Source organism: Protobothrops mucrosquamatus, unplaced genomic scaffold (genome assembly GCF_001527695.2).
Source record: "Protobothrops mucrosquamatus isolate PMUCROS unplaced genomic scaffold, P.Mucros_1.0 scaffold_141, whole genome shotgun sequence".
Taxonomy (NCBI): domain Eukaryota; kingdom Metazoa; phylum Chordata; class Lepidosauria; order Squamata; family Viperidae; genus Protobothrops; species Protobothrops mucrosquamatus.
Window position 1 is genome coordinate 915,752 of NW_015386217.1, and position 18,614 is coordinate 934,365.

The window sequence follows — 18,614 nt, forward strand, 5'->3', positions numbered from 1 at the left end:
TTGAGGATGAATGTCAATGAAAAGGCAGAGTTTCCAAAGTCTTCCCCCCCCCCCCCGGTGAAACCCGAGTCGCCTCCCAGAGTGGGACGTCTCGGGACGCCCAGCTTTCTTTCCCCCTCTTCCGCAGAGGAAAAGAAAGCCGGGAAAGCCCGCGGGGCAGTTCAGGCCGCCTCCGGAGGCTGCTTCGGGGCGAAGGTGAGAGTGAGAGAGGCTGATGGTTGAGGCTCCGGCCAGCCCCCCCCCCCCAACCACGCCTCCCCTGCCCGACGAATTCCCCGACCGAGGGCAGGGATAGAGAAGCAGCAGCCTCCGCCCCCGGCTCTCTTGACATTCAGGCCACCGTCCTGGCCTGAGGCTTTGCTCGCGGAGTGTTTATCTAGCCTGACGGCGTGATCGATGGCGAAACGCAGAGCTTTTATACACAAGAGGCCTCTCCGCCGACAGGAGACGCGGCCAAGGCCGGCTCTCCCGCCTTTGCCTTCGGCGGCGCTTCGCGGAGCTCCATGCCTATATTAGGTGGGTCGGGCAAGCTGCCCCTCGCGGGCCGTGGCGCCCGGACGGACCAATGAGAAGGCTCCCCAAGGGCAGGGTCCCTCCTCCTCGGGGTCCCGCCTCTCTACCTGCCTCCAGACGACGAGCCAAGGCTGGCCGCTTGGCCGGCGCGGCGCCCTTCGGAAGCCGGCGCTCGCTGGGGCACCGGCCGCAGCTCAGCTGCAGCGCCCACCATGTTCCCGAGCCCTGTGACCAGCACGCCTTTCTCGGTCAAGGATATCTTGAGTCTGGAGCAGCATCCCAGCGGCCTGGCCTCCCTGGAGCTCTCGGCCTTGGGCTCGCCTTCCTCCTGCATGCTGGCCACCTTCAAGCAAGAGTCCTACCCGGCAGAGGACGGCCCCCTCGCCGAGGCCCCGGCCGGCCTGCCCAAAGGCAGCGGCAGCGGCAGCACTTTTCCCGGGCCCTTCTTCGCCAAGAGCTACGTGGAGATAGAACCGACCAAGGAGCCGAAGGAGAGCAAAAAAGGTAGCCGCGGGGGGAGGGAGGGAGGGAGGGTCAGCCCGCGTCCTCCGCCCGCGTTGCGGGGCCGAAGCATCTTCGGCCACGCCGGATCCCTGGGGGAGAGGGGCGCTTCCGAGGAGGGGATGTCCGGGGAGGTGTCTGTGGGTGGGAGCCCTGAGCCCGCCTCTGCCTTGCTGGGCCATTCCGTGTTGCCGCTCCGGGACGGGGAGAGACTATAGGAAGGTTAGGGAACAGTAACCCCAACGTGGATGGCGGTCGACTTCTGGTGGCTGGAAGGGATTGTAAGTGGAGCATTGACAAAGACGCCTTCGACTCTGTTCGATCCTGTATAGGCTGTATAGGCTATAGGCTGTATAGGGGGCTGTATAGGGGCTGTATAGGGGGCATGGCAACGTCTCATCCCTCCCCTAGTGAAGATCCCTCTGTTTCAATATCCTTAGACTCCTATGTGGGGGGACTTGCTGTTTTTGTGACAAGTAACTGGTGACAATCCAAGTAGACACTGTGTTATAATAATCAAGGTTAATACCGGCGATGCGGAAGAATTATACTTAATTATACTTATACTAATCCTACCATCGCTCTTGAAAATGTCTTTCGCCGCCCTTGTTTGTTGCATTCCTTACAACGACCCCTGAGAGGGGTTCAATGTTACCATATTTATCTGAAAGGAAGATTATCCGGAATTTGGAATGGCTGCCCAAGAAAAATTTAGGCAGAAAAAAAAGCACTCTTCTGACACTATCTTAACCTCAGTGGATCTAAGATAAAACTCCCTCCCCCATTTTAAAGGTCAATTATCCAAGAATAAATTAGTCTTTCTTTCCCTTGAAGTCCAGAATATTTGGAGTCAAAAATCTCTGCCCTAAAATTACCTTATTGAATCCTTCCTGAGTCCTTGTTCATAAATTCTGACCCTACTACTACAATATTTACTCAGCTGCAGTAGGATTGACATTCAAAGATGTGTAGGCAATGCCCAAGTATTTAGAAACTACAGAGTTTCTACAGAGGTATCCCACCACCTCCAAATCCCTTCATCTCAGAGGTATCCCACCACCTCCAAATCCCTTCATCTCATTTTGAGCAAGTCCCCAAAATAATTGAGGGGCTAATAATGAATATTTTAAGAAGCGCTGTGATTTTTCATTCTTCAAAATTTAGTGAAAGCTAGTTTTTGTTTTTATTAAGCATGAATCTATTTAAACAGCTGAATTTAGTGATTATGTTGTTATTGTTACTAAATGCTTGCTACTGAGCTCTCCTTTCAGAGTAGGATATATACAGTATATTCAGGGTTCACGATAGCTGGATAGCTGCATCAAAACAGTTATAGCACAAAACTGTTTATACTGAGAAGCAAATCTGTTGAGTTGTTTGGATTCACTCATGGCTGAAAATGTCTAAGTTTGCATCCTAAGGCTGTTGAGAATATGTTTTATTAACCTGGGAAAGTCCCACTTGATCCCAATGGGATTTGCTTCTGAATACACAGGCACGGGTTTCCAAATTGCACCACTCACTTGCTTTGGTTCCCACTTTGTTCTCTGGTCTCTGAAGACTTCTTGAGACTTTGGGACAGATTTTTCTCTCCCAAATGCTACAATAACAGAAAAATAGAATTCTCATGAACTGAATTTTTCTGGAACAGATTCCTGGGCAAATATGCTAATTATCTCCACCTGAGATGGAGTGAAATGTTAAGGTCATCAAACCAGGAGAATGACAGTCCATAAAAATGTTAAGTTCTTTTGGAGCAATCCTCTTCTGGCATTAATCTTGCTCCCAAGGTTATTGGAGTCAAGCTGAACTTGGATCCCATTTTTTGACCCCTTAAACTGCTATCTACTGCACACTCACTTGGGAGAAGACCCCAACTTCTCTCCATGTAAGGTGGGGAGAGACCAGTAGTATTCCAATGGAATGCACGGCCGGCCGTGGGTGCCAACCTCCCAGAATCTCCAGGGATGTTGATTTAATCTCTATTGGAAAAATGAATCGAGGATTCATTGGACATTTCATGGTCTTTAACCTTTCCAAAGTGAGAACGTTCAACCATTGGAGCATTATCTTATGCTGTTGCCAGGAGATAATTTGTTCAGGAGGAATTAGAGCTGGTCTGTGTCTTTCAATGCTGGCCCCATATACCTGGCTACAATGCCCCTTTTCAATGCCCCCTAAGCAAATCAACTGAATTGGCCATGAACTTCTTAATTAGCAATCTCCTCTACCTTGGAGTACAATAGGAAACAGACTACACGACACTCGGGGTTCTCAGACCCCAGTCCTCTAATTTCCCACTTAAGATAGTTACCAACTTTCTCTTCCCTGCTTTACTGGCAACCTGTACTGAAAATAGCACCCATTGATCTGAAAGCTGGTGAAAGGAATATCCCTGTTCAGGTGACCTATCTCTTAGTTGGAAGGAAGGAAATCCTTAATTCCTTCACTCTCACTTCAGTTTCTCAGGAAGGAATCAGAATGCAATTAATGGTGTGACTTTGCTTCTGGAAAACACCCAGCATCTTGACTTTGTATATTTATTCTGGTATAAGCCCTAGGTTTCAGCAAGAATCAACCTATGTAGGTCCCATTACGCATATACTTTAAATTGTAGAAATTAATGAACCAAAAAAATAATAATGATGGGCCTACATATAATTAAAAATGAGTTTAATATTTAGCAGTCCTTTGCTTGCATTGATTTCAAACCATTTTACTCTCAAGTAAATGTTCACAAGACTGGGGACTGAAAGGTCCTGAGATCTAATTTTTTTTGCCCTTATCTGTAATTCCACTTCATTTATATCTGAAGTGGAAAAAAGTTCTGCTAATTTCAGTCTGTTTCTGGGAATATGCAAATTAAAATCCACGCCTAAGCCCAAATCACATACTGGACAGAGAGTTGGATTGTTTAACTTTAGCTAATTGTTTGTTAGCTACAATTGGCTGGATGCACACAACATGCAGCAAAAGTGTTTTTCAAGTATAAGTAATAATAGGGAAATAGAATTCTGGTGTTTTTTTTTCATTGACTGAATTTATTTAATGGAGCTGCTTGAATTTGCTAAGAAGGCTTGTTATAATCACAGTAACAACAAATGGTTGTAGTAACAAATAACCTTAGGCATTTGTGGTCTGGAAGGAATTATGTATATTTCAGTTCTCAGCCTTGCTTGGAAATTAGACTGGAGCAATCTTTTTTCTCCCTTTTTTTGCCCAAATCATTTTTATTTGGTTGAATAAATCCTAGGGATTTCCATAGAGATTGTTTCCAGAATTTTTCTAGATTGAAGGGTCATTTTCCTGAGCCACACAGGTCAGTTTCTGTGGGAGCAAATCAGCCACAGTTAAGCACTTTAAACTCTCAGTTTTCTTCAGTTAGAAATCATTTCTCACTTCATTTGCTCTCCTACTTTGTTTGATCTGTGCCTCTCATATTAAATGGACTTCATACTGTAATTTCAGTAGGATTACATACTGCAATTTCTACTGAACTTCCGAAGGATGTTGTTACTTTCCAGGCATCTGTACTTTCTGTGTGTAACTGAATTGGCTCCAAAACACACCTAGCAGACTTAAGGGATACCTATATCCAAATGTCTGTGTGTGGGGGGGGTCTCCTTTCTGTTTTAATGAATGCTATCGACTCAAATCAGGCCAGCTTTACTGACTTATAGTTGTCCTTGGATCTGCAATCTTAGGGGAGAAATGTATGCCATTTATTTTGGAGTTGTACTGGAATAATTTAGACTTACTTTTAAACACCGCTAGTTTGGACAGCTCTGGGGGGGGGGGAGACAGAACAAAACCAAAGCGATCAAAGCAAACGGAGAAATCGTCAGAGATCCGTAAGGGGGGGGGGGTTAGACTGGGAGTGCTCAGAGATGGGTGGGGGGCCACGGCCAGCCTGAGATGTAAGTTTAGGGACTCTTCGGTGCCATTGTCATTCATCCACGGAATTCACCTCTCTTAGCGCGGTCTACCTACAAGGTAGTTGTAGAAATCGGCTGAGAGTAGCGAACGCGAAAGAGAGAGAGAGAGAGAGAGCCATCAAACCAAAGCGAAGGAAGGGAAGCCTCACCGGGCCCGGCAGGGCGACGGAGCGGCCGCGGGCGGGCGGGCGAAGGCCGTTTCCTAAAGCTGCCCTCGCCTTCCCCCCCCTCTGATCGCCGGTTCGGTTTCTCTGTTTTTGCCTTCCCGCAGAGCTGTGCGTCCTCTCGAAGTCTCTGGAGCAGGAGAAGCGGGAGGCCGAGGAGGCGGAGCGGCCCCGGCAGAGGAAGAGGCGGAAACCCCGCGTGCTCTTCTCGCAAGCGCAAGTCTACGAGCTGGAGCGCCGCTTCAAGCAGCAGAAATACCTCTCGGCCCCGGAGAGGGACCACTTGGCCAACGTGCTGAAGCTCACCTCCACCCAGGTGAAGATCTGGTTCCAGAACCGCCGCTACAAGTGCAAGAGGCAGAGGCAGGATCAGAGCCTGGAGCTGGTGGGCAGCATCCCGCCGCCCCGCCGGATAGCCGTGCCGGTCCTGGTCCGCGACGGGAAGCCCTGCCTGGGCGACTCGTCCCCTTACAGCTCGCCCTACAACGTCAGCCTCAACCCTTACAGCTACAACGCCTACCCGGCCTACGGCAGCTACGGCGGCGGGGGCGGCGGCGGCCCCGGGGCCTGCAACGCCAGCTACAGCTGCAGCTACCCGGCCGTGCAGAGCGTCCAGCCCTCGGCCGCCGCCGGCAACTTCATGAACTTCAGCGTGGGGGACTTGAACCCGGTGCAGACGTCCATCCCGCAAGGGAACGGCGGCCTTCCGGCCTTGCATGGCATCCGAGCCTGGTAGGGGTCAGAGGGCCAGAGGCTTTCCGGGGTGGGGAAGACTCGGCTGCAGCCCGGCGCCTCCTTCGGAGAAGCGGCCTATACACGATGGTCCCGGACCTCAGAAGCCGAGAGCGCGCGCCCTTTTCCGCGCTGGGTGGTGCCGGTGGGGGTCTTTGGACACGGACGGGTGTGTGTGTGTGTGCGCGGAGGTGGGACCGCCGACTACTGCTCCAGCTTTCGACGGGCCACTTCGGATTTCCTTAGGACCGAAGTCCGAGGGAGGCCCGGCTTCTGGATAGATCGCACCTCGGTCCAAAGGCGAGAGGTGGCCGGACCTGTGTCCCTTCGCTCCCGCTTCGAAGTTACGTCTACCGCCACTCCCGAAGTCGCCGAGCGCTTGGCGTTAACAGGGGGGCGAGCTTCGTTTACGGATCCGCACCCCTTTCCCACTTTTTTTTTTAAAAATACCAGCTAAATCTGCCTATAAACCGCGAAGGACCTTTGTCGAGTCGACTTCCTTTTCCATACCAGCAGAGAAGACGGGCGCCCCCCTCCCATTTCTTTTCACCATTTCTTCAAAAGCCCGGGTGGCCAGGAGGCTTTTGTCTTGCGGGAACTACTCCTGGTTGATTAGTTTTCCTCGAAAGGCCGGCCGGCCGCCCTTGCTTTCCGGTGCGAGGCGGTGGGAGGCAGAGGGTCGGCGCATCACCCGCCCGGCCCACCCCAGGAGGAGAAGGCGCAGGCTGTTTTGTGATTCCCCCCCCCCCCGTAGACTTCTGCACTAAATCGGTTTGCTGAGAGTATGAAATGCACTGCCCGGCCGTGGCGTTGACTTCTTTCGGGATGGGGGGGGGGGGAGGGCGTTGGTTTCTGTACCCCGACAAAAAAAAAAGAACTGATGTCTTCTCATTAAAAAGAGTGGCTTGAATTGGGGCTGCTGATGTGTTTCCTTGGCGCTCCTTCGGAAAACAGTTTGCTTTTAGTTGGAGTGGGAGAAATGACACCCCCCCCCCGGCTAGGGAAATACCGCGATGGAGCCACGATTCTCACGAGTCTAATATCCCGCCGCCCCAGTCCGAAAGGTGCCTTCTTGTAACTCGCAAAGCCTGTGAAGTCCCACTGAATTTCTTTAGATGCAAATGACTCCTTTTGCTTACTGTAGGTAGGTAGGCTCGCAAAAGCCTCCCGCTGTTGGAATTTCCAAAGAATTTGCAGTGCAATAGAGTCAAAGCAACAGTAGCCGCAGACGCTTAACCCGCGCGGGTGGCCGCGTCCTCTATCCGAAACCACAGGCCCAAAGGCCTTACCGGCATTAATTTAGAAGTAGGCCTTAGATCTCACTGTGCGAAGAGGCCTATTTGCATAGTCGGTGGCGCTCTGCTCCAAAGGGCTCCTACACAAAAGGCTTTTTAGTCCTAGATTTGCCTATAAAAGCAGGAACTTGGAATGGCGATTGTAGTCCGATGCACTTTTTCTCGAAAATTATTCAGACATTTATTAACCTACGTCAGGGGTTGGCAACCTCGGCTCTTTTATGACTCATGGACTTCAACTCCCAGAATTCCTGAGTCAGGAATTCTGGGAGTTGAAGTCCATGAGTCATAAAAGAGCCGAGGTTGCCTACCCCTGACCTACGGCCATTTGATGCAACCAGTACCTAATCACCATTAATACGCGGAGCACGGCTATCAAAAGCGAAACAATTACACCCAGCTGGCACGTTTTGCGCGAATCCACCCAAAGGGCCGCCTGAAACATACAAACAGGCAACAAGCCTCCCCTCCCAGTATAATGGTATCTAAATTAGTGGTGAAATAACTCGGATAACACTATTCAGACATTCTCTAGTCTCCGGGCTATTAACCCATTGTAATGTGTAAGTAGTTTTAACGTTTGTACGGTAAGCCAGTGTTTCTCAACCTTGACAATTTTAAGGCATGTGGACTTCAACTCCCAGAATTCCACAGCCAGCATTGCTGGCTGTGGAATTCTGGGAGTTGAAGTCCACATGCCTTAAAATTGTCAAGGTTGAGAAACACTGCGGTAAGCCACCCAGAGTTGTCTCTGGACAAGATGGGCGGCACCTAAATTTAATAAATAAATAAACCACCCAGAAGATCGGGCTCTGCCTGAGGAGCGAGTGGGGGGCAATGACGCTGCCTCCGAAGGGGAAGGTGCCACCCAAGCTGTTTCGAGGTCTGGTCTTTGCAGATCAGGACCCTTCCAAACGAATCGAGCCTTTAGCTCGATTCGCGGAATTTCCAGCTAATCCAGTTCGCTGAGCATTATGAGAGCTGGAGTCCCCAAGACCACTGAGGGGGAAGCCAGCCACAGGGAGTCCCACTTGGCCGAGAAGGATGCTGTGTTCTGTAATTTAAGGCAAGTCAGTAAAGATCAGCACCCACAGGTGTTTTTTTTTTTGGGGGGGGGGGGGTCTCTCTTATTATCCGACAGTCGAAAGAACCTGAAAGCTCCAAATTTGCTTCTTCCCCCCTCCCAAAAACAAATTCCTCTTTTTTTTTTAGACCAAGATAATAAAGTCAAACTTCTTGTAATCAAACTCGGCTTCTGGGAGTTATTATCTAGCGCTGTGATTTCCTGGTGGCCTTTCATCCAAACCTTAGCCCGCTCTGGTTGTCTTTGATTTCTGATTGCAGAAAAGCCTGGCCAGCTGCTGTCTGCCCCCGGTCAAGTTGCCGTCGCCTTTATTGCTTGCCGCGATTCTTAAACAGCTGCCTGCGAGAGGCAGTGAACTACGGTTTCCATGCTTCCCAATGGATATGGCCGCTGGGGAAGTGGATGGTAGGAAAGATAAGCCTCGGACTTTAGTGAAATGTGTATAAATATTCTGAGGAAGCGGACTGGGCGACCAATCGGCCTCTTTAAGGCTGGTCTCCTTGTACTGGCTGCCCGAGACTGACGGGGACGGGGACTGGGACTGGGGTTGGGGTAACCCCGTTTCTTAGACTACCGAGCAAGCATTACAACAGGGGTAGTCAACCTTGGCTCTTTTATGACTCGTGGACTTCAACTCCCAGAATTCCTGAGCCAGCTAAGCTGGCTCAGGAATTCTGGGAGTTGAAGTCCACGAGTCATAAAAGAGCCAAGGTTGACTACCCCTGCATTACAACGTTAACAGCCAAAAAAACGAGGTGGGCAGCTTTGACCCTACGACTCCAGAGTCCCCGCGGGGAGACGGTCCCGCCAGCTTCGAGGACCTTCGGGCGCAAAGGTAGGCGAGGGAAAGGCGAAGCGTGGGCTGCTGTGGCGTTTGCCGGCGCCTTGAATCTTTCCAACGAGAGAGGACGGCCGCCGCCTTAAGAACAGCCTCCGCGGAGGCAGGCGCTGTCACCGCGCCCGAGCAGGACCGACCTACTAAGTCCTGCCCCTTAAATTCACGTCCGAAGCTCACACGGCCCTCGGAAACCTGTCTCGAAATCGGACTCAACGAGAAGAAAAAGGGCACCTCCCCACCGGTGTGCGGGTGGGCCCTCCGACCCTCTCCCCCTCCGTCGCTTGCCTTCAGGAGGCGGTTGCACCAGGCGAGGCGGCGGTGGGAGACGGTTGGTGGCTCGCTTTTCCGGGAAGAGCGCCAGGAACAGCCGAAAGAGGCTCTGGTGGGAGCTGTTTTTCCATATACCTGGAGGGCGCCAAGGGTTTTTTTTTGGGGGGGGGGGAGGAATAGGGGATATTTGGGTGGACCAGTTGAGCAATAGCAAGGACGAAGTTGCTACAGTCCAGTGGAGGATCTCCCTTGGAGGGCTGCCCCCCCTCCCTCCCTCCCTCCTTCCCGATTCCCACCCAGCTCCTCCTTGGCTGCGCGTCGCCATCCTTGTTTACTGATGGGCTCGATAGCGAGCAGGCTCCCTCGTCCCCCTAATGGCGCTCTGAAGCGCCTCGGAGCCCCCCAGGATGTTTTGACTGCGTCGGATTGTTCTGTTTGTTGTTGGTGCACTCTCTCGTTCCCATCCCTGACATCCGAGAAGGGGTTTTTTTTTTTTTATCACCGGCAACCCCAAGCCCAGGACTTCCATCCGGATTTTTCTCTCTCCCACCACTCCCTCCTTCCCGCCTTCCCTCCCCTCCCCCGCCATTCTAGCAAGCTTTATATTGAGGCTGCAAAACAAGGAAGGGAGAAAAAAAAATCACTCAGGTTGTTTTTCAAATTTTGGGAAGTTTGCCCAAATAAGCAATTTGCCCCAAATTAGAACACTTCCCTGTTCTTCCTTATATTAAGGTGACCTTTTATTTAAAAAAAGAAGAAGGAAGGAAGGAAGGAAGGAAGGAAGGAAGGAAGGAAGGAAGGAAGGAAGGAAGGAAGGAAGGAAAGTTAAGATGGTGGAAGAAGTGAATTAAATCAGCCCTGGTATGAAGAAGGTGGGTAGAGTTATCTTCCCTTCTACCTGGTACAATTTTTTAAAGATAAACTTGGAGCAGGCAAAAGATCCTACTTAGTCAGACAGCGTATTTGGAGTGGAATTCAGAACCTCAGAATGAAGTAATAGCCTAGAATCTTGGTCACCGAGAAAGGATGGCTACCAAAGGGCACAATTGTTTTTCAGGAGAGTCAAATTCCTATGGGCCAGTTGAAAAAAAAAAAACACACGAAAAAAACTGGTCTAGAACTGATCAACCGGCTCTCTGCCTAGCTTTGGATTCTTATTTTCATTTGTGATGCCCCAACATCTGCAACTGAAAGGCAGACGGTCAAAGGTACAGGGAAACAATATAGATGGAGTAGCCACTGAGATCTTCTCTAGGAATTCATCTATAAAGGTGAGAGTGAAGGAGGAAACCTTCCCATTGAATATAGTTTGTTTGCCTGTTAGTTTCAAGCAAAATATGGTAATTTGAGCCTGGTCCTTTCTATTTCAGGTAAGAACTCTGGATTGATTTGTTCTTTGATTTGTTTTCTTGACTGTTCCTGGTATGCTCAAGAGTTTTTTCCAATACCATATTAGTTCAAAATCACCAATACTGTTCCTACCTTGCTTCTTGGTAGTCCAGCTTTCACTACTATTCTGTGTCCCAGGGGAAATAATTCTGATTAGGTATAAACATGTCACAGTATTGGTTATCTTTTCCAAGACCCTCATTGCTACTCTACCAAGTGTTAGTCTGTGACGTATTTCATGATTGTAGATGATTGACTCTTGATAGCTGATTTTAAAAAGCAGAAGCTATCCACCACTTCAGTACTGTATCTTCACTGTCAGTTCCAAGATGGATTTCCCCTGTCTATTATCATTGGATTTGGGTATATGTTATAATTACATACCTACTCTGATCGTTATATTTAATTTTTAGTCCCTTTACTTTCATTACTAGAGTTTGCAGATCATTTTCAAAATCAGAGCAGTGTGATGGCGTAACACATATTACTGATGTTTCTTCTTCCAATTTTAAAATCATGCTTATCTTTCAATTCAGCCACTACAGCCTTATCTCACTCCTTTGCTGATCTGGGTGGGGGGCCTGTTTTGTCATGGTCTGTCTGGCCTGTGGTCTCCTCCTGTGTATAGGTTTTACATGTGAACAGAACTGAGGGTCTTGCGATAGTCAAAGAATCACATAATGACTTCTTTTTGGTGTTCTTTGGCTTTTTCGATTATTTAGATTGCATCAGCAATAATATTTCCCGTTCACCAGCCTTTTTTAAAAAAATATCTTGAACATCTGACATCTCCCATTCCATCAAGGACTCTAATCCGTGAGGGATGACCCTAAGTATTATTTTGCTAGCATTTGAAATTAACGATGTGGTGCAATAATTTGCCGACTCTGTCCATCCTTTTTGGTTTCTTTTTACATAAACTGAGCTCTGATTTGTTGGCCCCTGTGTCATTTACCAACTTTTCTCACTTAATTGGATTAGAATTTTACTGATTCATCTTCTATGCCTTGCCATATTTCTGTACTAGTCTATCAATTTTTGAAGCTTCTGACTTGGCAATGATTGGGATGCTTCATCCTCGAACACTCTTAAGATTTTCTTATAAATATGGACTACATGCTAAAATATCTTGGTTTTGACATCCCTACTGTACAGAATTTTAAAATGGTCTTTCTAGTTCAGGTTGATCTTCTTTTGGAGATCTTTTGAAAGGCTTTTTTTTTGTCTGTTTCTATTTTCAGTGTCTTATATATATTGTTGTAATACTTTTTCTTATCTCTTCTAATAGCTCCCTGAATTTTCTGGTTACATTTCTTCTTGGCATTTTTGCGTTTGGCTTTCCCTCCCCCCCAGCAACTTCTACCATTTGACTGACATCCAGTTTGCTTTCTTCTCTTTCTTGATCTGTTCCACATTAATTCTTAACAAATTCTTTGATTTTTGTTTTTATTCCACAGTTCCTATGGTTTCCTGCCAATGAGATTCAGAACTTCAAAGCAATTCCTGATGTTCTCCTTGAAAATTGTGGATATATATTAAGAACATATCATGGAAACTAACTGGCTTTCTTCTACCACTTTAGCTTGGCTTCAAACTTACGCACAAGCAATTTATGATTTCTTTCATAATTGACCCATGGTCACAACTTTATCATTACAGTTGAGCTCTTTCACTTTGTCTATTTGGCTTCTGCATGCTCCATCTGGTGTTGTCCATGTATATAGGCAGCATTCTGGTTGTTTGAAGAATGTTTTAGCAATGAAGAATTCATTAGTTAAAAGCAGAAACTGAAAAGTCATTCTCCTGTTCAGTTCTGTTTTCTAGGCTGTAAAGTCCAACTACATTTTCCTCTGTACTGTTTCCAGCTTTGGCATTCCAGTCTCATGAATTTAACTTGTATGCTCCATTTATTTCATATTGTAGTTGACTATAAAATATATAAAAAAATTATATTTAAAATATTTAATATTTTTATTTATTCCTAACAGTGAGAACAATTAACCCATGGAACAGCTTGCCTTCAGAAGTTGTGGATGCTTTATCACTGGAGGTTTTTAAGAAGAAGAGACTGGACAGCCACTTGTCTGAAATGGTATAGGGTCTCCTGCTTGAGCAGGGGGCTGGACTAGAAGATCTCCAAAGTCCCTTCCAGCTCTATTCTGATTCTGATAAAAATTTCTCTTAAACATAAACTATGCTTTAAATGGCCAAATGGTGGTTGGAGCCTAGTGGAATAACTATGATAATAATATGATAAAAGGGCTGTCTTCCAGTCTAATTGCTAATATTTGATCTTTGACTGCAGTATACCCAAGTACTGTATTTACTATATCCTTCCTGAATATGAAAGCAATGTGGTTCTATTTTGGTTTTTCATGGATAGTAAATAGTGAGATCTTCTGACTGAAAGTGTCCAATTCCAGTCCACTTGAATTCACTGATGACTATGATGTCAATGTGTAGTCGAAAGAAACTTGAAACTGTTGACCTAGGACGTCCTATCCCATATTCATGCTTCTTACTGTATATTCCATATTCCCACTTAATTCTGTCTTTGTACCTTTGGATTGTTTTTCTTCTTGCACAGCAACATCAGGAACTAGATTTCCCAAAGGTTTTAATTTATTCATGTCATACATAGCATTCACATCATATAAAAATCCTCAGCTGTTCCTCAATATTTCTGGACATATCTAGTGTTGGAAAAACTGAAAGGAAAGAGAAGAAAATGACCAGCAGCAAGGTGAATGGACTGAATTTCCTACCTTACTGCTGTTCAGCAAAGTGTTGCTGAGTGTCCTATTGGAAGACCTGAAAGACCACGTAAGAGACACAGATCATGAAGAAAATCCAGCTGTGTAGTCACTGATAGTCAACAATAATTCAATGGTATATATTCAGTCAGTCAATCAACTTTCCCAGTAGCATGTTGAATGCCATCTGATCTGAGTGATCTATATTGTCAATCATTTTCTTGAGGCAAAATAGCAAGACTTATGAGGAGGGGCATCTTCTCCAATAAAAGGGTATAAAGCTCTAGGGAAAATTGAGGTTCCCGAATTTTTCATTTTAAAGAAATCCACATAATCCCATGTTGTTTTATCCAAAGTATGTATGATTACTATTTATTTAAATGTTGAAATTACCTGCTACAGATAAGAGTTAATAACATATTCATGCCCCACTCAATATAATGGTCTGGTTCACCTCATACAGGAAGCCACATAGCAATTTTGAAAAAAGTGAGCAATTCACAATTATCTGGCATCATGGAACACACTAAACTATGGTAGATAAATTACACTAGCAAGCATATCAATCCATTACCCTAAAGGGACATATGAACCCAAACATGCTAACTTACTGCCAAGTTAATATGCCAAAGATATAGTAGCTCTATATGAAATCTGCAGTGTTCTGGAGGGAGATGGGATTGGATGGAACGCCTCCTGCCTATTCTTTCCCTCCCTATCCCAAAATATTTTACTTCCCATAGCAACAGGATTAGCGTGAGACTTAGTTAAGAAAGTATTGGAGCCTCCTTAGATAATGACTGGAAGAGAGGTGAGCTCTGCAGCTGACAAACTGATAAGAACAACAACTCCGGCCTAGCAGTGGATCAAGGGTCTGGAGAAGGTGACTTCGGGACTTTGCCGGCAAGGCCTAGGCCAGGCCAGCATGGCTCAGTTTGGAAACTCTCCCTTTCCCGTCAGCATGGCTGGCTCAGAAATTCTGGGAGTTGAAGTCCACGAGTCATAAAAGAGCCAAAGTTGCCTACCCCTGGCCTAGGCCCTAGGAGACACAAGAGGGGGATGTAGCAAGCCTCAGAAAAAGGTGGGCATTTGTCCAGGAGCTGGCATTTAATTCACTTTATCTATTCACCTCTTAACAAACAATCCATGAGAAGATGGATGAGAGGAGGCTCTACTGGTAGATCTTCAGGTGATTCTAAGTAGGACAAAATTTGGGAATAAACTAAAACAAAAGAAAAGCTTTTTTAATACTCTCTGCCCCTCTAAAAAGATGAGCTCTTGGATGGGAATGGAAACCCAGTGAGCGTTTGTGCAGAAACACCTCATTCCTCAATTCTAACTCCTTTCTGAGCTACTGTTTTCCATAACTCTCTTTTTAGGATAGTCAGTACATTGTAAACCATGGGTGTCCGACCTTAGCAGTTTTAAGACTTGTGGACTTCAACTCCCAGAATTCCCCAGCTAGCTATGCTGGCTGGGGAATTCTGGGAATTGGAGTCCAAAAGACTTAAAAGTTGCCAAGATTGGACACATCTGCGGTAGACGGTATAGCCTATGGTTCTCACAGAAACGTGGGTGCTTGTATGAAAGCGTCTGAAGACTCTTCAGACATTAGCTGGGAAAGAAGGAAGACTGAAAAAAAATGTAACAAAGGAGAACACTCACCAGGGATCCAGAGAAAGCACTTGAGCCGTGGATCCTGTTAGAAACAGTTTATTGTCAGCATATTCTTTTTTCTGAAGAAAACACTTTGATATAGGCCTATTGAATGAGGCATACACCCTAAGCCTGGCATAGATTGAAACTGCATGGCATTTATTTTCTACTTCCTGAATTTCATTGTTTTATTAAATTATTTCTTTAGTTCTCAGTTCTGCTATTTGTATGCTTTTAATTGTTCCTTATTCATGGTTTGTTGGCTACATTTTTATTTATTATCCATCTCTGACATTCCGGATGGCAACACAAAAAAATCTTGTAATATAATTAACAAGTTCCTTGACATATTTCCTTACACCCAACTACAATGATTGTGTCCCAATATGCGTTCATCTGTGGATTCCAACAGCCATCATTCCTCACCAATATTTCTATTCTAAGAGAAGAAACAAAATAGAAGTTGTAGGTTTATTATAATGTTCTTCTGATGAATCTTGAACCTTATAAAACATCAGCAACTGCATGAAACTGAAATTAAATCAAAATACATTAGGCCACCCTCAATCCACGCTATTACTTATGCATGTTTTTCAATTGCCTTTAATATCTATTATAAGCTACATTATATATGATCTCAGATTTAAGACACCAAGGCATTACTTCAGGCTATAAAAATGGATGCAGGGATTTTGTAAATGTTTGACAAATGACTTCCACACCAGATTTGCTCATTGATTAACAATGCATCCTGAGATAAATACATTGCATATGCCATGTTTGGCTAACATCAGCATTTGTTGGAACATGTATTCTTATGAGACAAGATCTTTATATCATGGGATCATTACTTCTACAGTTACTAGAAATGCATATTTAGCTTCCCTAAGTGTTAAATTTCTGTGTGGAAATTTGCACAGGCCTTATGCAGCACCTGGCAACATCTGTTGACACATCAAGGAACAGCTGAGCTTTTGAAACACTTTTGTTTTGAAATGTAACCAGCTGGCAAACCTCATTCCTTTTCTTTTTATTTCTCTATACTTCCTTCTGCTCTCCTTCCCTTGCTCAGTTTATTTTAAGGCAACATTTTTCCTCTGAAGCATCTGCTTTCAAAGTCCAGTCCAGCAACAGAGCATGTTGTTCACTAAAGCTAAAGGACTTTGTCTTCCAATTGTTTTGCTTGCACTTCCCCTTTTTTTTTAATATGGCTCTTTCTTGGAAAGCAAAATGTATATCTTTCTTCCTACTAAGGTCTTCACGCCAGAGACCTGTTTCTTTCAACTCTCTTATGGACAGCTGTTTCCAACAATGCACTGAGATCAAGTTTAGAGTTGTGTTGTGCAGAGATCAAGGTCAAGTTTAACAGAGGGACAGATGTCAAGGGTGGGAGAGAATGCAAACAATTAGCTCCTACTTATATCATCATGTTCATTTTAGATTCATCTAAAGCATTTATAGCAGACACATCACAGATTTTCTTGCTGCCCAAAAGTAAGTATGGGCTTTGTGACAGGTGCAATAGGGCAGGAATATGTCTACACTTACTACTAATGCCATCATTATGGTGGGAAATTAAGCTGGAAGATGGTACTTTGGCCAGAAATCTGTCAAGTGAGACCAATGTTTAATCATTTGCTGTTATGCAATATCATTGGGTGCTAGTCCTTATGAATGATTCTACCTCTGGGTAGGGATCATAGATTTGGAAAGTAGACCTCCACCAGCATTCTTGAATAATCATTATGACTAATTTTTTAGTTAGACTTCTGTGCAGGTTCCAGCATAAGCAACCAACTCAAGGGTAATCATTAAATCCCTGCAGTACAAATACAAAAGGGTACTGCTACCATGTGGTTGCCGCCACTTTTACACTGCAATCCATGGTTGCACTTTGTCACAGGGTCCCTTGGAAAGCTTTGACAAATAAAAACAGTAATTATAAGGCATCCATCCACAGAACTTTTGAAAAATGGCAAATCCATTGGCAGCTCATTCTGTTCCCAGCAAGACGATTCTATGATTCTATCATAGACTATGCTATGCTACAAAACAAAACAAAACCAAATAAAAAAACCCCCAAATAGAACAAATCGAGACAGAATTCTCATCTGAAGCGCAAATGACCAGATTCAAATTATAATATTGTGGACATGTTAAGAAAATACTCAGCTCCCTTGAGAAGTTCATGAAGCTGGGAATCGTGGGAGAAAAAAAAGAATAACCACAATAAGGTGAGTGACAACGGGTGCATCGGTCGAAGACCTGAAGGTCCAGATTGGAAACTAATTACCCTGGACAGTATGGATGATCTTTCTTGGGATCATTAAGAGTTACAATCAATCACTCAAAAAGGAATGAATTTCCTTATCCTTATGGAGCTATTGATCACACTGCTAATGTTTCTTTTCCAGAAAGTAACTCTTGTAGTTTAGTGATGGGGTAGGCTGCTGCTGTGCACAGACTTGTTCACCTCAAAAATGGGATGACACCTCTCCTGCCTTCTCCTCTCTGTTTTGTGACAACCTGGACATGATTGGATTGAACATGAATGCCTCACTCGCTTTGAGCTACAGGAGACCATTGTTGGAGCAGTGGGTGAATGAGAGCAAAGTTACTATCTTTGTCCTCATCTGAAGGAGATGATGAATAGGCAAGGCCACTTGGTAGAGCAATTCTCCCACAAATCCACTGGAAGGAGGACATGTAGATTTAACATGAGGTCACCCACTTGCCATATTAGCCAAAGGCAGCTTGATACTCAGAAACGGGTATTGCATATGCCACTGGCACTTTTAAACACAGATCTGTAGTCTGTGTGTTCTGACTAATAATTTGGTGTTCCTGCAGGGCTGCAAGAATTCGCTCCTTAGTCTGATCATTGTCTCCTGTGCAATGAAGCCTTTGCATCTTGTCTTAGGAGTTCCAAGCATCAACCTCTACTTCTGATGGGAGATCACCCACAGCATCAGGTCCCATGGTTGACAGACCTAGAGGAGCCAAGACCATATTGCCAGTCTTCAAGGTGTGAAAAAGCAGCATTTTAAAATACTCACCAGCTTTCTTCTGCTACTTAGTGGGGATCCTCATATAGGGGCTCCTATAGTTTGACAATCCAGTCTCTGCCCACTGCACTCACAGGCACTCACATGCAGTTAATGGCCTAATTTAGGTAGGAGCAATGTACAGTCCTCTTGAGAATTGGTGCATCCATTAGTAAGGGTAGTTTCAAACAGGATCAAAAGCACTCATATCCAAAACCATCTTTAAGCTGTTCAGCAGGGTAATAATAGAAGAAGGTCAACTGAATGAGGGCAAGTTCACTAGTTCCAGGAGCATCTCCCCAGTGTATCAAAGCAGCAGGGCCTTCCTCTGGAAGACCTCAGATGACTGGACTGGACTGGACTGGACTGGACTGGACTGGACTAGACTAGACTAGACTAGACTAGACTAGACTAGACTAGACTAGACTAGACTAACAGAG

The 18,614-nt window shown here is 45.6% G+C and overlaps 1 protein-coding gene across 1 annotated transcript; it reads left to right on the forward strand.

The window, feature by feature from the left end:
* Positions 1 to 725: 725 nt before the first annotated feature.
* NKX2-5 (NK2 homeobox 5) lies at positions 726 to 5,849 on the forward strand. The gene is made up of 2 exons (XM_015818746.1): positions 726 to 1,017; positions 5,221 to 5,849. Exons 1-2 carry the CDS (start codon positions 726 to 728, stop codon positions 5,847 to 5,849), a joined length of 921 nt encoding a protein of 306 aa, XP_015674232.1.
* The last annotated feature ends 12,765 nt before the right edge of the window (positions 5,850 to 18,614 follow it).